Below are 24,376 nucleotides of genomic sequence, written 5' to 3' on the forward strand. Positions count from 1 at the left end.
ATGAAACTACAGTGTAGAGGTGATCACAGGAAAAAGGTTTTTTAAAAATCACAGTCGACAAGAGTTGAAAAGAAATATGTTGCTTCATTCAGAAACAAGTTGAAGGAGTGCGAATTTATGAATACAGGAAACAATTTTACACAATTATGATTGGAGATCATCATAACACTACTTCAAAAATGGTCATCAAACTTCATATATTAAGGATTCGGATGCAAAGAAACTCAAAAGAAAAAAAAACAGAGCTGAAAGCAATAAAAATGATGTGTCTGACACTTCAGTAAAAGAAGAGTTTATGGGTTGCTTTCCCCCACTCTCACTCCCACCTCCCACCCTGTAGTTCTCAGTGTACTGTACACAACACTGGACTGCTCTTGAACATACTGCATGAACTCCGAACAGCAGCGGAGGTGGCTGACAATGTGTGTCACCATGTCAACATCAGCTGGAGTCTTGGCTCTCTTAAAGGGGAAAATCCAGGCTCAGCATAGCTCACGTGTGCTCACTCCAAACAATGACAGGAGCGCCAACACTCGCAAAGCTTGGAAACAAGTCCTGCGTGGCTCACATTTATGACAAAGCCCATAATGTGCATTTCTGCAAGTTGAGATATATTTCTTATTCACTGTCTGACAAAATCTAAACGTTAACGTGAGATCTCGATCAGCTGAAATCTCAGCTGATCCGAGATCCTTTTTTAAGGCTCACATAAGCATGCAGTTGCTGTTCTGTATGCTGAAAGCAAAATGTGGTTTATTTTTATTTATTTTAGTTTATTTTTGAAGCAAGGATTGTCCCTTTAAGTAGCAGGGTTTGTGTGAACAGCCACCTTTTGACAGTAGGGAAACAAAATAAGATATCACTGCAAATCTATAATTGAAGATCATTAGCACTGATGAAGCTGAAATCTTAGTTCAGCTTCAAAACATTCATCCCTGGCAACATCTGACACAAACTGGCCCCAAATATCAGTCCTGTTAGGCCTGGCTGTTGATAAGTGGTTACTGTAAGATCTTCACTGAATTCAAGTACACCGAGGACTGGACTGAAAATTAACTTGTCACCTGCCAAACTCAACCATCCATGTATGGAATTTCACCAGCCAGCTGAAATACCTGAAAACAACAGGACCTCCGAACGAGGGCTGGTAACCTGCCAGAGTGGCTGGCAGACGCCAAAACACAGCCAAATGTGGAAAGGAAAAAAAAACACAACACCCAGCAGGTGGCCGCTGGTGGGTTGAGTCCAGATTGTGACACCTTTTCAAGCACATTCTACACATCCTGATGCGTAGGAGCAAATGCTGCTTTAATCTGGCAGCTCGGTGCCTTAAGACGCGCCCTGCTGTGGGCTTTAAGACAAGAATCTGATGTGACAACATCATGAAATCAACAGAAAGCCTGTTCTGATTACAACTCAGTCACAATGTGCTTAAAATATCATGTATTTATGTGACATTAGCTACATGAGAGCTACACTTCAAAGCTGTTTCTTTTCAGCAAAGAGTGACGGTGGAAAAGACCACCGAGCCAAAAAAAAAACCCCGAACAATCCTCCAGCTGCACAACGGGACAATATCGGCTGCACTAGCTTCACTTCTCGAAAAAACACAGGTGCCTCGCATGGGACGTCAGAGGCACAGCTTATTCAGTAAGGCAATATGTACACATGAACTGTATTTTTCTCTTATGCTGTCGTTTCATAAATAAAGTCTAAAATAATACTGTACATTCTGGTTTAACTGTGGCAATCAAAGGTGGAAATGAAGTAAAAAAAAAAAATAATACAAGTAAAAATGAAACAAAGCACCTTGCTAATCAGGCCAATTGGTTAAGTCATTTCTTGCACTTTTGTGTACACGGACTCAGTACTGAGTTTTTAACAGTATCTGGGAGAATAGGGGAAAAACAACAACAACAACATGTTGGCATTCCCATCGATTAACATAAACAAAAAGATAATTACAACTTCGTAACACAGTTTTTTTTTTTCTTATCAAAAATCAGACACAAAGCGACAGATTGCCTGCCTGCACCTCCCGCTCCTGCACTACAAAACAGTTTGGCTACAAATGGAGGCAGGTTGGTTTTGGTGGTGGTGGAAGTGGAAGTGGGGATGAGAAGTGTGCAGGAAGTGCAAGGCTTGTTAATCAATACTGGTTGAAAAGCGGTGAAAAGAAACGAAACGTAAAAGACATGGGTGAGAGAAGACGTCATTACACGTATGTGACGAGCGCTCTGTTCATGAAGCCAGTTAAGAACTAAACTATTACAATTAGCCCTGTAGATTAGATTCAGTTTGCAGTTGGGGTTTTTTGTGTGTTTTTTTCCCCCATATAAAAATCAATTTAACAAAACGGCTAGTACTGGCACACCAATTGATCTGTTCTCTGATAACAATATTCCTCTTTTTGCAGTTCTGAAGCTGAACGATGTTTCGTCGCTGAGAAATCAAACTGCCATAACACAAAATTTACATTCTCTTCTTACAAAAAAAACAAAAACAAAAAACAATCAAAACAAACATGTAAATAACTTTTTTTTTCCTTCCAAAAACGAATTAGCCATTAGACATACAATACAATTACATAGATACATATTTTCAATACCGCACATTCAATCTGCCAAAAAACAAACAAACAAACAAACAAAACAAAGTAATGATTAAAAAGCCAACAAAGATGCTGCAATATATATATAGAGAGAGATGTATGTACAATGATTATAGCATTCATAATTGCACTATGCCTCAATAAATGTTAATTACAGGCTTATGATCTAGGGAAGTGTTACGAAAGAAATAAAATAAAATAAAAAGTACTCAAAGTAAGTCGGGGAATGAAGGATTGCAGATCAGAAATGCCAATTAGGAACAAGAAGGGCTCACTTTGGTACAACTGAACGTCGACACTTTACCTTTCACACAGGAACTAGCCAGATTTACTCTCCACTGCTATTCAACTACAACAGTCAAGACAGCCGGGCTGTGATTGGACAATTACAAAGATACAGCTAAAATGCGACTCGATAAGTCTGCAGGCTGGCGCGGGCTTGGAGGGAGGGGCCTGCAGCCCACGGCGCAAGGTTGTGATTGGATAATTTTAGGCAGTTCAACGCGCCGGGTGTAGCTGCGCCGTCTATCAGAGCCCACTAGCTCGCTGTAGCTCAGGTCAGTCCATGCTGGGTCGGTGTGTCGGGGGTGGGGAAGAATACCGCAGACTTCAAAAAATATGAAATAAAATGTATTTAAAAAAAAAAAAGAAAAGAAAAGAAAACCTCCAGGGTCGATACGTCGGGTCGGTAGAGTCAGTGAGTGTTTGTTAGCCCTGCTCTTTCCTGTCTGCAACACTTTTCATTTCAGTGAACAGCTGTGGAGTCTGGGCCTCTGTCCCTCTCACTCATTCACTCTTTTTTTTTTTGGCATTTGGCAATAAATATACATGTTACCATAATAAAAAGCGTTAATGTGGCACAGTTGAACATAATCATTTAAACATATCGTCTGATAAATTATTACCTCCTCGGCTCCCTTCAGTTTGTGTAAAGTGACCGCTGCCATGGTTCATCTTTACATGACAAAGCAGAAGTCCCTGTGTGCTTCCTCACTTTGCTGCTCAAAGCTTTTTTTCCTTCTTTTTTTTTTTTAATTTTCAAAGCCTTTTTCACTCACATTTCTCAACTGAACGGTTCTATCGACAGCTGAAAACCATGACACGACCGTCACTTGACACACGACTTGGGTTGTTCCCTCCAAACACATGCTGGACTCACTGAATGGCACCAAAAGCCAATGCAAAGTAAGATTAATAAAGATCTAAGCCACTCGCATATATCAAATGAATTTTAAATCATTTTAAAAGAGATCACAAATTCTGCCTACTCATCAAAAGACTTGCCAATCAGTCTATCAGATTAAAAAAATAAATTAAAAAATGAAGCCATCTAACTCATCACTCCCTGCTGGGCAAACAGGTAAACGCCCGTGATGAAGCTTCAGAATGAAACAACAGGTAAGGAAGAAGGCTTAAAAAAGGAATTCAAACTTTTTTTTCTTCTTCTTTTTTTATAAAAAGGCAGGAGGGACAGAAACACACTGCATTCATTTGAGCGCCGTCCACCCAACCCTCGCGAATATCCTGTCCCCGCTTTTTCATCACTTCTTAAATAGCAAGATAACATTTACTTCGCTCACCCCTCGAGGAGTCAAGAGATCAGCAGACAGCAAATAAATTAGTATTATGCAACCATTAGATTTTTTTTTAATGCGTGTGTGTATATATGATCTATCTTTTCACAGATTGCGTCAGTCAGTGTGTGCTGAGGGCCTGCAGTCGGAACACCCTGCTCTGCCCTGCTCTACACCAGGTTGTACTCCTTTAGGTTGAGCTGCAGGATGGTGTCTTTGACGGCTGCAAAGACGAAACGGATGTTCTCTGTGTCAGTGGCACAGGTGAAGTGAGAGTAGATGATCTTGTCGCTGTCTGGATTCAGGTCCACAAACATCTTGAGGATAAACTCTCGCCCTGCTTGGGCATCCCTCTGCGGACCTGCATGGGGGAATATCGTGGATCAGTATATATGCACAGCTATAAATTACTACGGCTTGTTTATCATTCATAATATCAGTGTGGAGATCCTCCATGTTTTTTTTTCATGGTTTTTCCCTGCCATACTTGTCAGATCATCATTCCAATTTACGCACCACAACTGTATCTCAGGTCTGCCAGCCCAAGATTTTTATTTGCCCTAGAGCTCAAGCTAAAAACATTGTGAAGCTTCAGGTAGTACTTAGAAAACTTCACTCACTGCAGTATAGCGACGTGCCCTCAAATCTCTACCTGTGCACATTTCACATTATATGTTAATTGGTACACTTTGTTTTTTTAAAGCTCTACATGTATGTGAGTGATGCTGAGTCAATGGCAGGAACGCAAATTACTGATCTTATAAGTAAGTTTCTGGTGTAAAAAAACTACAAAGGCCAAAATTCAAAGCAAATACTGTTACATTTTCCCAGAAGAAATGTTTGCACGAAATGCTTCACTTATAGTCAACACCTCTCTTCTGTGGCTTAATTATTTGGCTTACCCAAAACTAACAGATATACATAAGAAAGAGAATATCATGGGGCAACCAGTTAAGCTTCAGTCTAACATTATTTTCCTTTTCTTTCTAAAGCTGTACATTTTAAAATACCAAAGCTATGAGCTTTGAATGCTGTAACACTTTCTTTATGTGCTTTTATCATGTCCCCACAACAGTAAAATACCGATACAATTAGTCCATGGTGCACAGTGCATGGCAAATGTGGTAGCGTAGTACACTGTTTGCTGTAATGCTGTCAAATTATGTATGACTAATGTAAACAAGCTGTCACGCTGAAGACATTTTTCCATCAACTCTCTCCACTGCTTGAATTCTTATATTTGATCCAAGACGTTGTAATCTGTTAAAAATCCCCATTTACAAATGTTTGTGCTCAAAGTTACATTTACAGTTAGAACGATCTTTCAGATACAGAGTTAGAAATAGCACCAATGATGCAGTACGTGAGAAATACTCACTGCTTTTGCCATTTAAAGTGACCAATCATAGCTGGCCTTTAAATAGACAGGAACTAATGTGGAGCAAGAATTACATATTAAATCAGTTCTAGTGCACTCCACAAATAAAATTATGATCTTGTAAATTAGCACAAAAGGGCCACTTTAAAGCACTTGAAACCGGCATCACTTGATATCGAGTTTGAAATATTTTTCCGGCATTTTTTCCTTAAATCAAATATGTGTAATAAAAAAAAAATGAAGAAAATAGCAGAGATTACTCTGATACATTAAAAGCTGTGTATCAGATATTATACTGTAAGCAGAAATTTCCTGCCATGGTTAACCTGTCAGCTCCACAAACTAGTTCTAATGGACCCCCAGTCACACTGGCATGGAGAGCTGTCAATGACCCCCCTTGACAACCACCGGTCACTGGGTGGTGAGCAGTTACTAGCAGTGGCTAGGTGAAAACGGTCGTAATGAGGTGTAGATGTTATACCGAAAACCTTGTGATTGCTTTGCAGGTTTCCACGGCCGTCCGTAGTTTCCATAGAGGACGCCGACTTATCTGCAAAAGCTTGGCATCTACTTGCTGAGTGATACTGAAACTATGAGCACAGCTCAGACAGGAAATCAAGACTGTTTGCCTTCAAAGTAAAAGTCTGAAAACAAGTTGGTTGCAGTGAATAGGCACTTTTACTTTGGAGACTAACAGCCTCTATTCCCAGTTTGAATCACACTTGTTTCCAAGTTTTACGACCGCTCTGCAAGTTTTTCTACATCTACGAACATCTGTTATTGACCGACGCAATCAACAGGGCCCCTTGGTGATTTATTTCACCTAGCTACCTCTGCCACTTCTCACCATCCAGTCGGGGACTTCACATCTTTCCATCCTGACTGGAAGTTGCTGCGTGACTGAAGCCTAACAAAAATAATGGCACAGCAGGTGATCTGTGAACATGTTTAAGAGTTAAACAAAACATGACGTCTTTACTCAAAAACACCTCGACAGTCTTGATTTTGGGGCTTCACGTAAGCTCTGTCAGTGTTTTGGTACGAGCACTCTTAAATCATTCAACACTCACCATCATACTCTGGGAAGTAGTCAACCAGATGAGAGTACATAATCTTCTCCTCCAACAGGTCCTTCTTGTTGAGGAACAGAATGACTGAGGAGTTTTGGAACCAGGGGTATGTGATTATTGTCCTAAACAGAGCTTTACTCTCCTCCATCCGGTTCTACACCGAGTATATGTGAAGGGGAGGGGGCAGAAGGACAGAAATAAAGAAAGAAAACAGAGAGATAGTTAGTCTCTTAATTAAAAACCAGTCCTTCAACCTGATTAAGTGCAGATTTTAATAACCGTTTCACGGCACCAGAGGGAGAGCAGTAAAGATGAGAGAGTAGGGCAATCATGTTTTTAATTTCTCCCTCGCACTTGGTTTCAAGCAACCCTTCTCATAGAGAGTCTTACACCTCTCAGCGCTGCTGTTTATCAAAAGCACAAAGCAGAATGCCTTATTTTATATTATATAATAAAAACTATCTAATGCTATTGGATTATAAAGGTCATGAAGCTGGTCAGTCTTCTACTTTCACAATATGCAGGCTTGAAAAAAAAAACAAAAAAAGGAGGAAAACAGATGGGCGCGAGAAAAAAAACAAAACAGCAACAGACAACACACATATGAACGCACACCTGCTCATTAATACACTTAAAAAAACCCTGACACATCGATTCCTCTTAAGAAAGAGACGTGGCTTTAGGCGGCATTCAAAACAGCTGGCTGATCATTTACAAGGGAAAAAGAGCTGGAGCACCACCGAGCAGCCCGAGAACCTGATTTCCATTGTTTTAAATAGGGAAAGCTTTTATCTTTACAAACAACTAATCTCCTATGTCACATGAAATAAGGATTTTCAAATGGGAATTTATGAGAGCATCCTTTAAACCATTTAATCTCTCGGTAGTTTGGTGAAATTTCTCTTTGTCTTTCTAAAAAATAAAATAAAAGGACAAATCACCTCGTTATCTGACTCCACCAAAACTTGGTCGTACTCGCTGAGGGCTACCAGGAACATGATTGATGTGACGTTCTCAAAGCAGTGGATCCACTTCCTCCTCTCTGACCTCTGACCTCCGACATCCACCATCCTGCCATGGCAGGAGAGAGAACAACGTCACTGTAAGCACAGGAAGTGTCTGTGTGGTTGTCCTTTTGATTTAATCCCCTTGATGCAGGTTGTTTAATAAAGGGAAAGCCTAAGACAAATCAAATGTGATGATGCCATTGACCACTTCTGAATCAGATATTCAGTGGATTTCAATCAGATTATTAACATAAAATAATCAGGAAAACATCTGATAAACTTAAAAGGCGAACCTGCGAGTCCATTACGTATCGAGTATAGTTTAATACCTGCATTAACAAAGCACAATATTCTTTCTAAATATTTTATAAGCTTATCAAACTCCTCGCATATAAAATATTAATCCCCAGTCTTACTTGTAAGTATAACCATCAGATGATGTGCACCTCTTTCTAAAGGCAGTAGAGTCCACAGGTTACTTGAGCGTCTTCAAACTCTCACAGAGTGAGTGCACTCATGTATTCTCGCTGCATTGAGAGCCTATCTCAAAAACACTTTGTTTACTTTCATTTCCTTTTCCTGAGGTCAGCTGATAGCTCCATCAAGTTATTAAGATATTCTAACAAAGTCATACAACACCATTTCAGTGAACTTTTGTTATACATAATGACACAGCACTGCATTTTCACTTTTTAAATAACAATCCGATCTTACCTGAATATGACACTCTGCAGGTCAAATGGGTATTCAATAATGCCTGTGGTTGGAACTCGAACCCTCAACACATCCTGCTGGGTGGGAAGGTAGGCTGGCTCAGCGATCCGATCCAGTGCGTTCAGGTAACTGAGGAGGCAGGCAGTAAAAACAATCCAGCACCTCACAGACACTAGAAATCTCTTTCCTGAGATCTTTTAGAAATCTGTTGAACAGTTTGACGCCCGTTTCCTGAACGGCTGTCGGCTTTACTCACTATTTAGTAGAGTCCGAGAGCTGGTATTCCCGCCTTCGATCGTAACACTCCTGGATGCCCGGGTCGTTCCATAAGCTCTTGATTGCATCGACGTAGGGATTCTCAAGCTTGTTGATCTTCTCTACATCTACCTCTCTCACTATGTTGGCGTGAGCCTGGTGGAAAACAGAAACTTAACTTATCAAAACTTTATCAAGCATTCAGTATCACACACACACACACACACACACACACACACACACACACACACACACACACACACACACACACACACACACACACACACACACTAATCACTGCACAGGTTACACAGTCCTAATTATCACTGGTGTATTTTCTGCTCTCACTCGCTTATTCTATATGCAGAAATTTCTTTGCACCCCGGGGCTCAGCATGGACCTAATATCTGAAGCACAAATCCCACTGGGCCTATTAAGGGGAAAGTTTTGTCAGCCCAGATTCCCACTAAAACTCTGCTGTGTCCCATGGCAAGAGATCAACACGTGACTGAATGTTGAAGTGTTGAGCAACAGTGCAGCACAGCTACTCCTGATGATTAGGACGGATACGTAATGTTTGCATTGTGTATGTCATGCATGGGTGCTTCCATGAGTGTGAAATGGGGAGGCATTGAATCTGAAAATTCAATCATAAGTGAAATACAGAAACAAAAAACTTAAAAACTATTCATATTTTAAGATGAACAGACCTTCTGTCTCCATCAATGTGAATTAGGACTTGATGCACATTGGAGGTTGCCAGATCCCACCCAAGATGGTGATGCAATGTGCTAATAAATGCTTGTAATAGAAGATATTAAATATGTTTAATTTTACTGTGTGGTAAATGTAAATATCAGTGCCTCACGTTTCTTTTTTTTACTTTACTAACTGTAAACAGGGTAAAAATAACAGAACAAACCACTCTGAGGTACATGGGAGGGATCCATTTTTCGAAATTTAAATTGTATTGTTTTCCCATATGTAATATGGACAAAAACCTCCATAAAAGAAGTGGGGTTAGACGTCCTTTAAACAAGGGAGCTCAATTAAAGCTGTGGAATCTTAAGACAATGCAGTAGTGCCTTAAAACTGCATTTTTCTCAATGGCCACCAGGGGGCGAGGCGTGTGATTGCAAATACTTTTCTGGTCTCATAAAGAACAGCTCTCCGACTCGAACTCTGTAAGCACTTTTCCTGTTTACAGCCGCAATCATTTATTTCAGGTCATATTAAATCAAAAAATTTGTCCATTTTGTAAATTTTGGTCATATTGTGTTTTGGAAATAAGGATTTTCTGGGATACACTCACTGGCTAACAACTCATGACTGACAATCAGTCAGTTTCAGACTCACTCCTTAAAATTCAGTTTCTAAACCAAATGGAGACTACAAAAGAAGGTCATCCAGAGGCTTCAAAATGGGACATATGTTCATCAATTATATTGTCTACAGTGGCTTTAGCCCCACCAGTGATGTGAAGAATAGATTTACTTTTAACTTTGCAGTTGTCATATTTATTTGGATAAAACCATTCAGCAAGTTCCTAAATCTAATATGGCTGAGTAAATCTTTTGTGATGACACAGATATGAGTCAGTGCATTCTAACTGAAGACTGAATTCCTGATTGTGAAAAAAAAAAAAAGTTTGTGCAGTAGCAGACACACAAGAATGCCTTTCAATAAACTGCACGTGATACTCGTGAAGATAAGGGTAAACAGTACTTTGACACAACCAGAAAATAGTGTCCTTGCTTACAGCGATTGTGTGATTGACTGTAGAACTGGCAGATTGAAAACATAAATAAAGCCACAGAACAAGTCTTTTTACCAGCAGATTAACCACTCGTGCTGAACCTTTACAAATCAGTGACTGTCTACATGCAGACACAGCATAACCTTTTTCTTAACCTGCCACTACAAGCCTTGAAGTCCAGCACAAACACAGTTTCTGTTTTTAGTGTGGATCACCTAGTCTGAGACATAGTTACAGTACATGACTGAGACGTGCATACATCGGACATGTGAAGACTGGGGACTGAAGATTGAGGCCTATTTAAACGGGTGGGCCTGAAAGACTGTGAGAGTGGCATTTACTATAAAAGCCCAGAAAGACACTGTAAACACAATTGATGGGTTTCATTTTCACTTCCCTTGTGATGTCAGTCAATTCTTTTGTCAAGGATAAAATACTTCCCATTTTACCCGTATGTATATGAGAGTAGAGGGATGTTGGGTACAAATTATGACAGGTTACACGGTTCCATTGTGCACATAGCTCTGATTTCATTAGACAGTCAGTTCTACCCTTTAGTACAGGTCCTAAAAGACTTTTACATCAACCTCAAATTGACTGTTACTATAAATTAGATGGTGGATGTGCAGTGTGCAAGACATGGCGGTAAACTGGAATGAGAACTGTACAATGAACCAAAAGCTTGGGAAGAAATTTTGAAGCAGAAACCCACCTGCATTTAGTTTCATAAAAATAGATCATAAAAGCATTATATTTATTCAGCATATTCTGAATTATAGTGTTTAAAGTGGGCAAAATAATGGTGAAAATGCATAACTGATATACCACAATCAGTTTCATTCCTCATGAAAATGCACACACGAGATGGGAAGCGAAAACAGCCGTGCACCACATCTGCATAAACATGCACGGCTGCGATGCCATTTTAAATCTCGCAGGTTGCACTGATTGTCATATAATGCGCGCTTGGTCGACAGCAGTGGCTGGGCTCCTCGTTCGTTACAGTCTGCATGTCTGGGGAAAAGATGTGTCGTTTTGAACTACGAATTTAATGTCTGTAGAATAGCGTTTTTATTCAAACTTTCGAAGATTTCTGTGCTATTTGAAAACCGCCAACATAATTGAACAACACGTAGTGGAACCCTCTTACCTGGGTGAACACATCTCACTTTAAAATACAAATAAATGATGCAACTGTGCAATCAGTCAAAAGTTCTAAGCTGTCCAGATCAGTATTAATTATGCAACGCTTAAAGCGGTCCCCAAAAAGAATGCATTGGAACAACTTTGCACCCCTCTAATGGAATGAATGGGATCCAGTGGTCTACTTGCACATGTATTGTAGGGAAATGACAGCGCTGATAAAATGGGACAGACCAAAAATGCTGTCACATGAAAGTGCGCATTTGGTTTTGTGCATTATGAATAAAACACCCGATTTTAACACTGACATAACAAACACAACATCTCTAAAAAAGGCTTTCATTAAACATCAGCCTGGACTGTAGTCAAATGACACAGAGAAACTGAAGACCACAGTAGCTGTGCCAAGGTGTGGACTCCTAAGCATCATTTCCTTTAATTTGTCACTTTCACATGGAAGAAACTTTGAGCAAAAACTCCCTGTACCAGTTCCCAAAGCTGTGAACACCAGGGTAACTCCTCTACAACAAAGAGGCTCTGCTGAAGTGTTAAGTACAGAGAGCAAGGTGAAATTTGAGCGAGTAGTGTGGAGTATGGTAGTAGTGTAGAAGCAGGGATGGTGTGCATATATGCATGCGTGGATTTCAAGGAAATATGCAAACACAAATACTCAAAAGGGCGTGATGAGTACTTGAGTGTTTTAAGGACACAGGAAGTCTATAAAAGGACAGGAAATGATTATGGATGGCTGTTACAAATAAGATAGACAGCCCTCTAAAAATACTCAAGCACACTGTAACACATCGTAGAGTCTCTCTCTTTCTCTAATTATTTGACACCATCAACTGCCATTTAAGTTGGAGAACGTGAAAAGTTGGAGAACGTGAAAAGTTGGAGAACGTGAAAAGCTGGAGTGAAAGAATCCATTTACCTTGTTGTGCTCATACTTGTAGGGGATCTTGAGCGTCTCCATGGCACGGATCATGGCCTGCATGGACGTGAAGATGTTCTGATAGACCAGCTTGGTGAAGCCCCTTTTGTCCTCGTCAGAGTAACCGGCTCCGTGGATAATCCTCATCTGTTTGATAAATGTGCTCTTCCCACTTTCCCCAGTGCCTGAGAAAGTACACAGGAAAAGGGAACACAGAGTTTATTTATACAGTAGGTTTGTGCAAAGTGTCATTTAACCAGACGACGCGTATCATCTCCTGTGTCGGCAGTCATGCTTCTTAAATGGACATTCAGACTATTTTCACTGTTAAAAATTAATCCACTACTGTTAACTAGAGAAAAGGCATTAAAACCTTGCAGGGGAGGCTTCTTGCACAGCCAGTGGTCTAAATACAGAACATAGGCGGCACTGATTGTACAACGTCCTTACCATGAGATTGTCATAGCTGTATGGATATAAAATAAATTTGATTGCACTGCATTTGCCACATTTATAGGGGCAAAGCTGAAATACAAGTGCAGATCATAATTAGCTGCTACAAACCAAAGCAAAAAAAAAGAAGGGACCCTGCAAGATCCTTACTTGGCTGTCAGAGCGTTTCAAGAGAAGAAAAGAAAAAGATCCATATAGACTTCTGCAGTGTAGCATTTGTTTTCATTGAAAATGACAAAAACAAACTTGTGATGTTGGCATTAAATTCGTTTTTTAAAATACACTCTTTCATTCACATTCCATAATTACCTGTACCCCACAGCAATCCACCCACAGTAAAAAAATAAAAACTTTTTTAAAAATGCCGAAGCGCCGCTGTCTAACAGCCTTTTTTATTCAAGCTGCATTATTATATTTCACATCACGGAGGAAGATTGAACAAGCAAACAGGCAGGATTACTTTATAAAGTTGTAACAGAGACAGCCGGACATGGAGCAACACAAACTGCTGGTTGAAGACGATATCCATACTCGTGTTGCATATTAAGGAGTCCTCAGTCCTCAAACTTCAGACAGTGCTGGAGGAATCAAGTCGGATACTGTCTGAAATGACCTCTTTCCCAGTATAGCAGACAGTAAGAGATAACCTGCTTCATTTGCTTTAAGTTTACCAACTACTGACTGCTCTACTTTGATATGGACACAATCAGATGGTAAAACCTTTTTACTATGTCGTTTATAAACTGCTTAATATTCAAGCCAAATGTCCATGTTCAGTATCCACCCATGATTTTCTTATGGGTACAAAGCTATTAGCAACCCCTTTTACACTACCCAGTAATTGGGTCCATTGTTAATGATGAAAAGCTGATTAAAGTAACTATGGTGAATGAAAGGGATTCTTGCAGAATTACAAACATAAATATGTGTATAGGAATATTTCCTATCCTAAGATGAATCGTGGCTTTTTGCAACAACATCCTGTCTTGGAATAAACATTTATACACACAGATGAACAGTACATGCACACAGACATACACATATGAACACATCCACTCATGCACTCACACATATGATATTATGTGCTGGTTACTCTTCCTCCCAGCCTGTTTGCTTAGTCTGGTGACAGACCAAGAACAACATCTCTGTCCTCTCAGCGGTAACAGGAACTATTTGGGTGTGAAGAACTGGGGGTGTGATTTCCCTTTCGTTCATTGAGAATCTTGGCAGACCAGTGGAACAGTCTTAACTAGTACCTCTTGGATAACTTCAAGAGAAAGGAGTGCACATGTATGTTTTGCATGTGTGCTGCAGTGCATATTAACTGAGCGTCTCTCTTATAGAAGTCTGAATATGCTGCACTTCTTTGTAACAAAAGTGAAGCCAAAGCAGGCTTTCTAGTGTAGTCCAATAGGAGCTTGCAGGGAAGTAGCAATCATTCTCCAAATTAATAAACGTGGCTTTGAGGAAAGGTATTAGAATACATTGTTTTTCCATGCATATTCAACTTAATTTGATGAATACCACAATGCATATGGTTTCTTTTCCACTAAACAAAGCAAAGAAAACCACATCTGTCCATTTATCCATTTTCTCAACTGCTTATCCAGGTCAGGGTCACAACTGGGGGCTGAAGCCCATCTAAGCTGTAATTGGTTGAAAGGCAAAACTCATACAAGCCTATGCTTTATGATTTGTATTTGCTGTCCAAACAGCATAGTGTTATTTACCTTGTTGTTCCAGTTAATGACTGGGAGTTAACAATTACAATAACCTAAATAATGGGTAGTAATTCTTTAACTAAGTTTAAGAAATAATACATTCAAAATTTTTTTTCCTAACACCAGTGAAGTGGGTGACAGAATTAGCACCTCAGAGTCTGAGGTGGGTAGAGTGGATGCTCTGGGTGAGGATCCCAATCACCAGGCTTGGTCTAGTATACACTCTCAGTGCCTCCTTAGTAAGGTGCTTTGGGTGGAGACCCTGCCCGGCCTGCCTGCATGGGAAAGCCCCCAAAGAACTTTAGTGGTGGAGAGTAGTGAGGTCTTGGCAGCTTTGCCTAGCTGGATCCATATGAGTGGTAGCAAAATGGATGGATGCCGATGACATCATCCTGGTTGTCACAGAAAAAAAGTGAGGTACTCTCCTACAAGAATACTATATTTTTATACACATTACTTCATAGATTTGTACACAATTACTCGAAAAGAAATCATAATCGCTTGACCGCATCTCTGTCTTAATGGATCTTTTCCATTATACCAATGAGTATAACAGGCACTGAAAAAGATAGGGAGACAGCAAATATGCTCTGTATGATTGTCTTCTGGCCATTAGTGGCTGCTGAGTCACGTTTCCAATCGATGAAGCGACCCCAGATTAACCCAAGTGTGTAATGGTGTCTATGGATCAGCATTACATCTGCCATGTCGCAGGTTCTATGAAAGTTGTCTGACTCAGAAGCAAAAGCACAATAAGACAAAAGACCAAAGGAAAAAAAAAAAAACAAGCTGCTCAGTCTTCCTTTTCCTTTAATTATTAAATACCCTGGACATTTAAAACCTGACTTGAAGATACTCAGCACTCACACTTAAGATGTGCTTATTATTTGGTTTAAGTGTATCAAAAGGATAATTAAAAGTTCTCCTGTTCACTGGCCAAATGACGTCTTGAACTTTGTGCTTTCAAGACTCGCCAAACTCCATTACTGTCTGCAGTGCGCAGACATTTTAAGAATGTACCTCATTTTAAACTGACTCTGAGTGAAAAAGAAAGTCATTCACTTCCAAGTTCTTAGCAGCACCTTAAGTAGAGTTAAGACACGAAGGCTCAGTGCCAGTTTCACTTTTACAAATACTTTCGATTTGTTCCTCATCGGCATAGATTATTGACCTCGATTTTCAGCCTTGCTACTAATGAGAGTTTAACAAAACTCAGACGTTCTTTGGTCCTAAATTTGAAAGCGAAAACTATTCAGCTGTTGTACAGTTACAAGAGTGACAGACTTGGATTTCAATCTTCTCCCTCTCAGTTACTTTGATAGGAGTTTTTACATTTAATTTATTTGACTAACCAAATAACAGAAGCTCCCTAATTTTAACAGCATCTTGTATTCAAAATATACATGAACACTAAATGCAAGAGAGTAAATACTTCCAGAAAATGATAAGTGATTATTTAGTTCCTTATGACTGACTAAGGTCAGTTATACATGTGCATAACTGACCACTGCTGTAAGTAGGCCTACCACTGCAGACCAGGGATTTCACTGTGTTTAACAATCTTAACTGGATGACAGGAAAGTACATAAAATAAACCTTACGTTATTAAGAGAATTTAAAACTCTTGAACAATAAACAAATATATTTATATTTTAACGGTTCTAAAGAAAATCACTCCTATAGAAGTCGGATCAATTTGGTGTTAATGGCAGGGACTGAAAAGAGCCAAAACACTCCATAGAAAGGTGAATTCAGTAGAACTACTGGGGTGTATCAAGGTGCCTTATTAAACCATATTCTCAATTTCTTCAGCACTTTTTCATTGCGAATACGTTTAAGTCAAAAAGCGTATAAAAGATCTGGAGTTGGTTCCAAGTGCTTAACTTGCATTTGGTACCTATTTACTGTAATTCTCAATAAGAGGTTGACAACAATCCCAGTACATGCTTAAAATGAGTGAGTGCACTGACAAGCTCAGATACACCAAGAGACCTGAAAGACCACAGAAAACAAATAAAGTGCATGACTGCATTTTTTTCCTTGATTACGATACAACTTCTGACTAACTCAAGAACAATCAGTCTCACTGAAGTCTTTGTCTCACTGAATAGACTTTGTTGACTCTGTCACAAGTATTTATTGATTTATTGAGACTCCTGATAGAAGCAACAGGATGAAATGTGAAGTGTGCAGGGCTATACTATCTCCTCAGATTCAATCAGATGGTGCAATACTGATCGGGCACAGTGCAAATGGAAAATAACCCAAAACATACTGCAAAAGCAACCCAAAGGTTTCTCAAGGCAAAGAAATGGGATATTCTTCAATGGCCAAGTCAGTCGCTTGATCTCAAGTAGAAATTTTGCCCTTCAATCACATCCACGTTGACTTAAAAATCAATTTTGGAGGCAAAATTTTGAAAAATTGCCCAAAAGTGGACCCAACTATCATAAAATCTGGAAGCTAAACAATGACATTGAAATGAATAAAAATGACTTAAACACTGATTGATACGTTAATCAAAACATAAGACACCTTTAGGCATTCCTCTAACAATAACAACCATGTGCTTGTGAAACAGTCGCTATAAATAGGGCTGGACTTTGTTCAGTCATAGCCATGACACAACATGGCAAATGGACTATTTCTTATAGACAGCTTTTCTACTCTGAGCACTCAAAGCGCTTTACGCAAATTGCCTCATTCACCCAGTCACACCAGCACTGACGCAATGATTTTCAAAATTATTTGGTTGTTTAAAATGGACATTTTTAGAATATATCTTTTGTGTTTGTTGAGGTAAATCTATAACCTAAGTTGTAAAGGCATCTTGTGTTTCGAGTCCATCCCACTTGTCTACAAATTAATTTTTCGGCATGCATGTGAAAGTGTGTAAAGGGGGACAAGCACCAAAAACTAGGTTCAATGGTCCCTTAAGGATTGGAGCTGGGTCGTGCCATTTTTGTAATTGAGCGATTTTAAATTAATTTAGCAAATGTAGACAAGCCCAATAATTAGTCATGTTTAACCCATTTCAGAGTCAACAGACGCTTCAGACCTCAATGATAAAACAAGAATTGTCTATTATTAGTGGTATCTATTATTAATCTACAAATTATTTTCTAGATAAAGTAAATATGCCTAGATTCCCACAACAGCCCATGGCCAAAAGAGAGTTTTGAATGGGTTTCTTCAAATTTGGCCACTTGGACTCTGGGATGAGCTGATAACAATTTGTCTTTGACCTTAAACCAGTAATGTAACACAAAACAGGTTTTTGTTCCTGCCATAATTCAAGAGTTTATGTGCCAATTAAGACAATTTCCTAAAATATCTAATAGAGTACAAAGCTAAAAAAAGAGATGACATGATATATCCAGCAGTTCAAAGGCCAACTGGCCATTATTTAAAAACAATAACAGAACGGAAGAGTAGACTGTGATCATATTTCATACTGGATCAGACACTAAATGCGTGGCACTAATCTTGCCCCCTTCCATAAAATGATGCTAAAGTCTTTACTGCATATAGACTCACTTGCCTCTTGCTAGTACTGGGTTGGACCCCCTTTTGCCTTCAGAACTGCCTTAACTCATCCTGACATAGAATGAACAAGGTGATGGAAACATTCCTCAGAGATTTTGGTCCTTATTGACCTGACATTTGTCAGCTGCATATCCATGATCTCAATCTCCTTTTCCACCACCTCCAAAAGGTGTTCTATTGGATTGGGATACAGAAACCGTTTGAATACAGTGAGTTCATTGTCATGTTCAATGCCAAGAAAATATCACCCAAACCATTACACTACCAGCCTGACACAAGGCAGGATGGATCCATAGGTTCATGTTAAAGTCAAATTCTAACTGACAGCTGACTGTTGCAACAGAAAAACACTCAGACAAGGCAATGTTTTTCCAATATTCTGTTAACCAGTTTTGGTGAGTCTATGTGAATCATAGGCTTTCCTGTTCTTTGCTGACAGGAGTGACACCTGGTGTGGTCTTCTGCTGTTGTAGACCATTCAATGATTCTCATCTGCACACCTTGGTTGTACCGAGAGGTTATTTAAGTTTCTGTTGTCTTCTTAACAGTTTGAAACAGTCTGGTCATTCTCCTCTGACCTCAACAAAACATTTTTAGCAATAGTCAAAACCAAATCCAGTTTTGACTATTGAGGTATACACAGCCAAGACCACTAACCACATGACATTAACTAGTAAGCCATATTGGCTGTATGACAATCGTGATGACTATATAGGCTAAAGTGAATAAGGTCCTAGTCACACAGGCTTAGAGACTGGTCCATGGCAACCAGTAGTTATTAAGATAAAAAATGAGAACTCATCAGGTGGCTTAAAGTGGCTGCATGAGGTTGATAGCAGTCGCTGATTAAATGATTGCTAAAAGGCCCACTCTTACAGGCCTAGAATCTAGAAATGGACAGTGACCCCCATTTTTTCATAGGACCCACCTTTGTCTAGGGAACAGATGGGTCATGTACTCCCCAACCAGTTGGCAAAAACATGATTACTTTGATTGGTAGCATACTGCTGCAGTTACCTTTAGTTTGCATAAAAAGGCAGACCTGTCTAAAAATACTCTCCAGCTACTCTCCAACCTGTAGAGAAACTGTGAAAAGTGCAACAGAAGCCATAAATGGAAACCATTTGCTGTCAAAGTAAAAACTGTAGATTTTGAAAAATACCAGTTGCAGTGCAAAGACACAACTTTTACTCTAAGGGTGAACCTTCACCCTTTCCGGTTTGCATCACACTTATTTAAGTTTTAGTACTGCATGGCGAGTAATTGCCTGTAGTTTTTCACGTTTGTCTGCAAACTCTCGGTCATGTAAATCTGCTGGTAACCAAAGCAATCACTAGGAGGTTTTTGGAGCAGCACTTTCTTAGAAACCAGTTTCACTTACTGAGAGTCAGCTACCTCCATGAACCACTACCAACTAGTTGGAGAATACGCATTCTTTCCTGGCATCATACATTGTGGACAAATCTTGAGTGATGTGCACATGATGTCATGTGAGAAACTCCGATAAAATGCAGCTCAAATGCTGTGCTTCTAAAAAGAGGTGTAGTAAGTATGCACTTTTCTTGAACTATAGGCACTCAAACTCTAAAGCTTTTTGCCCCAACTACTTCAGGAAAATTTTTGGTCACAGGCATATCAGTTCAACAATGATAGTGTAGGAAATTCAAGTTTAAAATAAAGCACAATATCCAGTGTAGACTTTTTTTTTATATTAAAAAAGGTCCCTGTACAACAGCAGAAGGAGCTCGATGTAGAATACCAGCTAATAAACTGGACTCCATCCCGGTTGACTGCTGGACTTTGCCAATAACTAACTTTTAACTTTTGTAACTAACTGTAACTTTTATAGACACAATTTCTAGGCATAGTCAAGTGATGGATAGTTTCTGCTTGAGTGGCTTCAAGATGAGATCTTGTGAAGCAGCAGGAATGAGAATTAGCATTTCCAAGTCCGATGCAATGGTTCTCAACCAGAAAAGAATGACAACTCTGAATCAGGGACAAATTGCTGGAAAGTGGATGAGTTTAAGTATCTCAGGATTTTGTTCACTAGTGAGGCGAGAGTTGATTGGGGAAACTAAAATGCGGATTGGGGTCATGTCTGCAGCGATGTGGATGCCGTGACAGTCTGTAGTGGTGAAGAGAGAGCTCAGTTTGAAAGCAAAACTGCTGATTTATGTCTCTACCCTCTCATGAGCTAAAGAATGAGACTATAGATGAGATGGTAGCAGAAGAAACTAGGTTTCTCCAAAGAGTAGCTGGGCTCTCCTTAGATAAAGATGTGGAGCTCAGTCATTCAGAACAGGTTCAGTAGTAGAGCTGCTACTCCTCCACACCACAAGGAGCCAATTGAGGAGGTTCGGGCATCTGACTAAATTACCTCCTCGGCGCTTCCTAAGTATGGTGTTTCAGGCACGTACTACCGAGAGAAGGTTTCAGAGCAGCTCAGCCTGGGGGACAGAGATATAATCTCTGTCCCCCAGGCTGAGCTGAAGGAAGTGGTTGGAGGGAGAGAGGGTCTGGACTTCTCTGCTTAGACAGTTGTTCCCATAACCTGAACCCATATAAGCAGCAGGGAATGGATATGGATAAATTGATTGATAGATGTATGGATGAAATATTCAGGCACAATATATATATCAATGTTTTGTTAACTAGAGAGTCTTTATTAGTCACTTATATGAGAGAACCCATCGGTTCCTCCAGTATTTGACCAATCATTAAACAACATCTACACTTGACAGCTTTTAAGAGAAACATATCAAGCCCTTCTCCCACTGAATCAACTCATCTACACTGTTGCTGGTAATGTATTCTCAGTCATCCAATAAGGTTAAATGAGTGTTAATTTCAGAACATTCCCATTATCCGGTTAGCTCTTAATGGACATGAGATACTTGAGGAATGGATTAAAAACTTGCAATCTTCTCATTTGCTGTGTAGCCTGTGTTTCAACATACACAATCCCAGTAGACACAAAGCAATTAGTGGTTTTGAAAGATTATAAGTGACGTTTTAAAAGCCAAGATGATTTCTGAAAAGCCCACTGATAGTCATCCTGAAAACTAGTGAACTTGACTTGGAGAGTTTAGTGGTCAAATCCATTGGGGAAATTAAGCAATTAGCAAGCTTGAAAAACTGAATACCCGTATCCTGTCACTGTATAATAGTTCATAGAGCATCTGTGGTGACACAGTCATATAGAGCACACATCTTCACATATGCACATCTTCCTCTGTTTCACTTGACCACTTGTAATAGAAGTGGTATTTGTGTGCATTAACACACACACACACAAATAAATAAATAAATAAATAAATAAATAAATAAACAAACAAACAAACAATCATTGTGAACTGAGAGCCCTGCATATGAGCTGATACACTGAATCAGGTCCAAAAATAAAATGGTTAATTTATCCAGGATTGCTTTAGATGCTCAAGCATATGCCTGCCTATTGTATTTATGATTGCCGCTACTTTCTACAAGGATTAATAAGGTCTATTGTCCTAGGTTAGCCTTGAGCATAACGCATTTCCTATTCATACTCTAATCGGCCTCTCCATGCTCAAACCTTAGATGTTTCTTATAACCCCGGAAAAAGCCACACAGTAGAAAAAAGTCTATACTACCGTCTAAAATCTGTGCTGCTGTTTCTTGTTTTCCTGTCTCTATATAATCATGCTCCATTTCACTTTATATCTTTTTAAAGTAAAGTAAATCCCTCTGAAATACAACAGCCTACCCTTTCACTTTGGGCTGACAAATTTTCACACATTACTGACTAAAGATTAAATAAATACAAGATTATTAGAAACAGCTGCCCTCAAATAGTACACACTTTGTTGTTTAAGGTCACTGACTGCTTATGAATTTGCACAATGAACTTGTGGTGTATTATGAGAGATTAAGGGGCAACAGCAGCACAGTTATTTAACAAGGGTGGTGGCAGTGAGCTCCTTCAAATCCATTTAAGGATTCATGTCATTGTTTTGTTTTAACCAGCAGCCAAAGGTGTAAACTTCTCTCATCTAGTCCCTCTTAAGCATCACTCGGGAGGCAATGTTGCGATTTAAGGGCCTAAATGTACTTTAGACCATTGCCTTCTTGCATTTTCTAAGGAACTAAGTGAGGAGAGCAGCAGATCAGGAAGCGAGGTTTCTGGCACCACTCACCAGGACCACAGTCATCACATCTAATGGGCTTTTTGTTGAAAATCTAATTAAAACCGGGATGGTAAGTAGATGACTTGTTTTCCTCACATTTCTTCAGTATGACTAATGCTGCTTAACAGGATCTGCCCTCTTCTCCCCATTTACAACCAAACACTGCAAAGACAGTTACGAATGTCATTATTTAGGGTTTTTTTTTAAGAATTTAAATAACAATTTAGAGTTTTACTATTAAAACCATGATACATTACTTACTGTATTGCACCGAATACTGCTGTTAGTCTGGAAATTTAATATTCCACAATATAATATGCAGGAGCATACCATCACACACAGGTTTACACATATTATAGGACAGCAAGTGGCCAAGCTTTCACTCTACATCGATATCTGGGATATAATGATTGCCAAGGTTATGTGTTAAGCTGCAAAACTGTCTTGATTGTGCCCAATAAAGCGCAGACTTTGGCCCAGCCGCACTCTTATAAGCACACCGCCTGAATGGGCCCCTTAAGATCTGGCTGCACAGGTTGTTGTCAAACCTGTAAAGAGCATGGAGGAGTCAATGGAGAGCTAGCGCCCATTTGTTTCCTCGACACTAGCCAGTCACAGTTATTCAAATCAGGTGGTTTTTTTATATAGTGGAAGCCATGCAGGCCTTGCTGGGCAGCATCTCCTCCCTCTGCTGACCTGCCAATCTGTGCACTCGACTCATAACACCGAGATAGTTCTACCCCACCACCTAAACTTCACTCAGGTGGGGAAACCCCATTAACCCCCACTCCCTACAGCCGACAAAGGCATTTTTAGTGAGAGAGGAATGCGGGCTTGGCATTGCTCTCCCCGTCGAGCTTACCGAGAAGCAACAGTTTCAGCTCCCGGCGTGCGTCCCTCTTATCCCGGCGGAGCTGCCTTTCGATCTCGTCGTTGATCCGCCTGGCTTCTTTCGCCTCCTCGCTGAGGCAACACGCCATTATGGATTCCAGGGTCATTCTCTCTCCTTTTGTAAAACTCGCACTCCTTTCCCCTCTTAGTGATTCATCCAGATTTCAGGGGCAGAAGGAAAGAAAGGAAAAGAAAGAAGAAAAAAAAAAAAACAGGCCTGTGAATGCCAAATAACGTCCTCATACAGGCCTACTGGTGGTGAAATAACGCGTGGACGCCCTTATAATGAGTCCCAACAGCGCACAGATTGTGGTGGAAAGGAAAATTAGATATTTGAGAAATTATTGACCCCCCACCCCCTCCCCCTGCTTCGCTTTTCTGGGGCCTCCCGACAGCTTCAAAACAACAGTCCAAAGCGGTTTCGGTGGAATATCTGTGCAATCTTAATAGGTGTAATCTGCTTTCCCGTCTCAATATGATCAACAGATCCTTTTAAGACACATCCTCTGTACTGCTCAGTGTGATCTCGTTAAGCATTGTCATCCGAGCCGGGCCACCCTCTCTTCAAAGTCGTCAATGTTGATATTTTTCATTAAACGAAATCCCTCGCGTTCAGGTTACCGTCTGCGGATAAGGGCAACAAGAAAAACGCATGAATAAGGCTGTCCGTTTATTTTCCAATGGCTCGACTCCCGGGCGTGGTAAGGCAGAATATGGCGGACTTTCACTCCAATCCGCTAGGCTGGGATACAGTACAGTTATCTCTCTCGGTGCGCTCAAAAAGCCAAGAAAGCCGCACATAACACAGCATTTCTGCCCGAGCTCTTGATAGAGAGGCGAAAAAACATCTCAGTGCGCCTCAGAAGGGAGCTCAAGTCCACGGTTCACGAGCGGAACGTGAAGAAAGGAATAACAGCCGTGTTGTTGCTTTTTCCCCGGCCAATTTTCTCCTTTTCCTCAATTCTCTTCATGTATTTTTATTGCACAGGCCATCCACTCCTCCGCTGGCAGGGTGACGTCGGCCTCCCATCGACCAAGGGGGAGTGTCACGTCAAACAAACGCCACACAAGTCATTTATACACCAACCTGTGGAATAGAAAATGCGTATGACGGGATATGTTGGGACTTCATATCTCTGTTTTACAGTTTCCATTTCAAT

General features: G+C 40.1%; 1 protein-coding gene across 1 annotated transcript; it reads right to left on the bottom strand.

The window, feature by feature from the left end:
- Positions 1 to 64: 64 nt before the first annotated feature.
- Positions 65 to 24,265, bottom strand: LOC146376236 (guanine nucleotide-binding protein G(q) subunit alpha). The gene is made up of 7 exons (XM_084947569.1): positions 23,188 to 24,265; positions 12,440 to 12,624; positions 8,611 to 8,765; positions 8,355 to 8,483; positions 7,575 to 7,704; positions 6,634 to 6,787; positions 65 to 4,546 (listed from the first exon to the last, which is right to left on the bottom strand). Exons 1-7 carry the CDS (start codon positions 23,321 to 23,323, stop codon positions 4,356 to 4,358), a joined length of 1,080 nt encoding a protein of 359 aa, XP_084803695.1. The 5' UTR covers positions 23,324 to 24,265; the 3' UTR covers positions 65 to 4,355.
- Between the last annotated feature and the right edge of the window lie 111 nt (positions 24,266 to 24,376).

Source organism: Perissodus microlepis, chromosome 12, assembly GCF_051167445.1.
Source record: "Perissodus microlepis isolate ML-2025 ecotype Zambia chromosome 12, ASM5116744v1, whole genome shotgun sequence".
Classification (NCBI taxonomy): Eukaryota; Metazoa; Chordata; class Actinopteri; order Cichliformes; family Cichlidae; genus Perissodus; species Perissodus microlepis.

What these genes read in the sequence shown, in the direction of transcription:
- LOC146376236 (XM_084947569.1), bottom strand. Translation starts at nt 23,323, where the DNA reads ATGACCCTGGAATCCATAATGGCGTGTTGCCTCAGCGAGGAGGCGAAA. An exon ending in CTCTCGGACTCTACTAAATA is followed by an intron (nt 8,484 to 8,610) that starts GTGAGTAAAGCC and finishes CTGCCTCCTCAG; the next exon opens with TTACCTGAACGCACTGGATC. An exon ending in TGGTGGAGTCAGATAACGAG is followed by an intron (nt 6,788 to 7,574) that starts GTGATTTGTCCT and finishes TACTCGGTGTAG; the next exon opens with AACCGGATGGAGGAGAGTAA.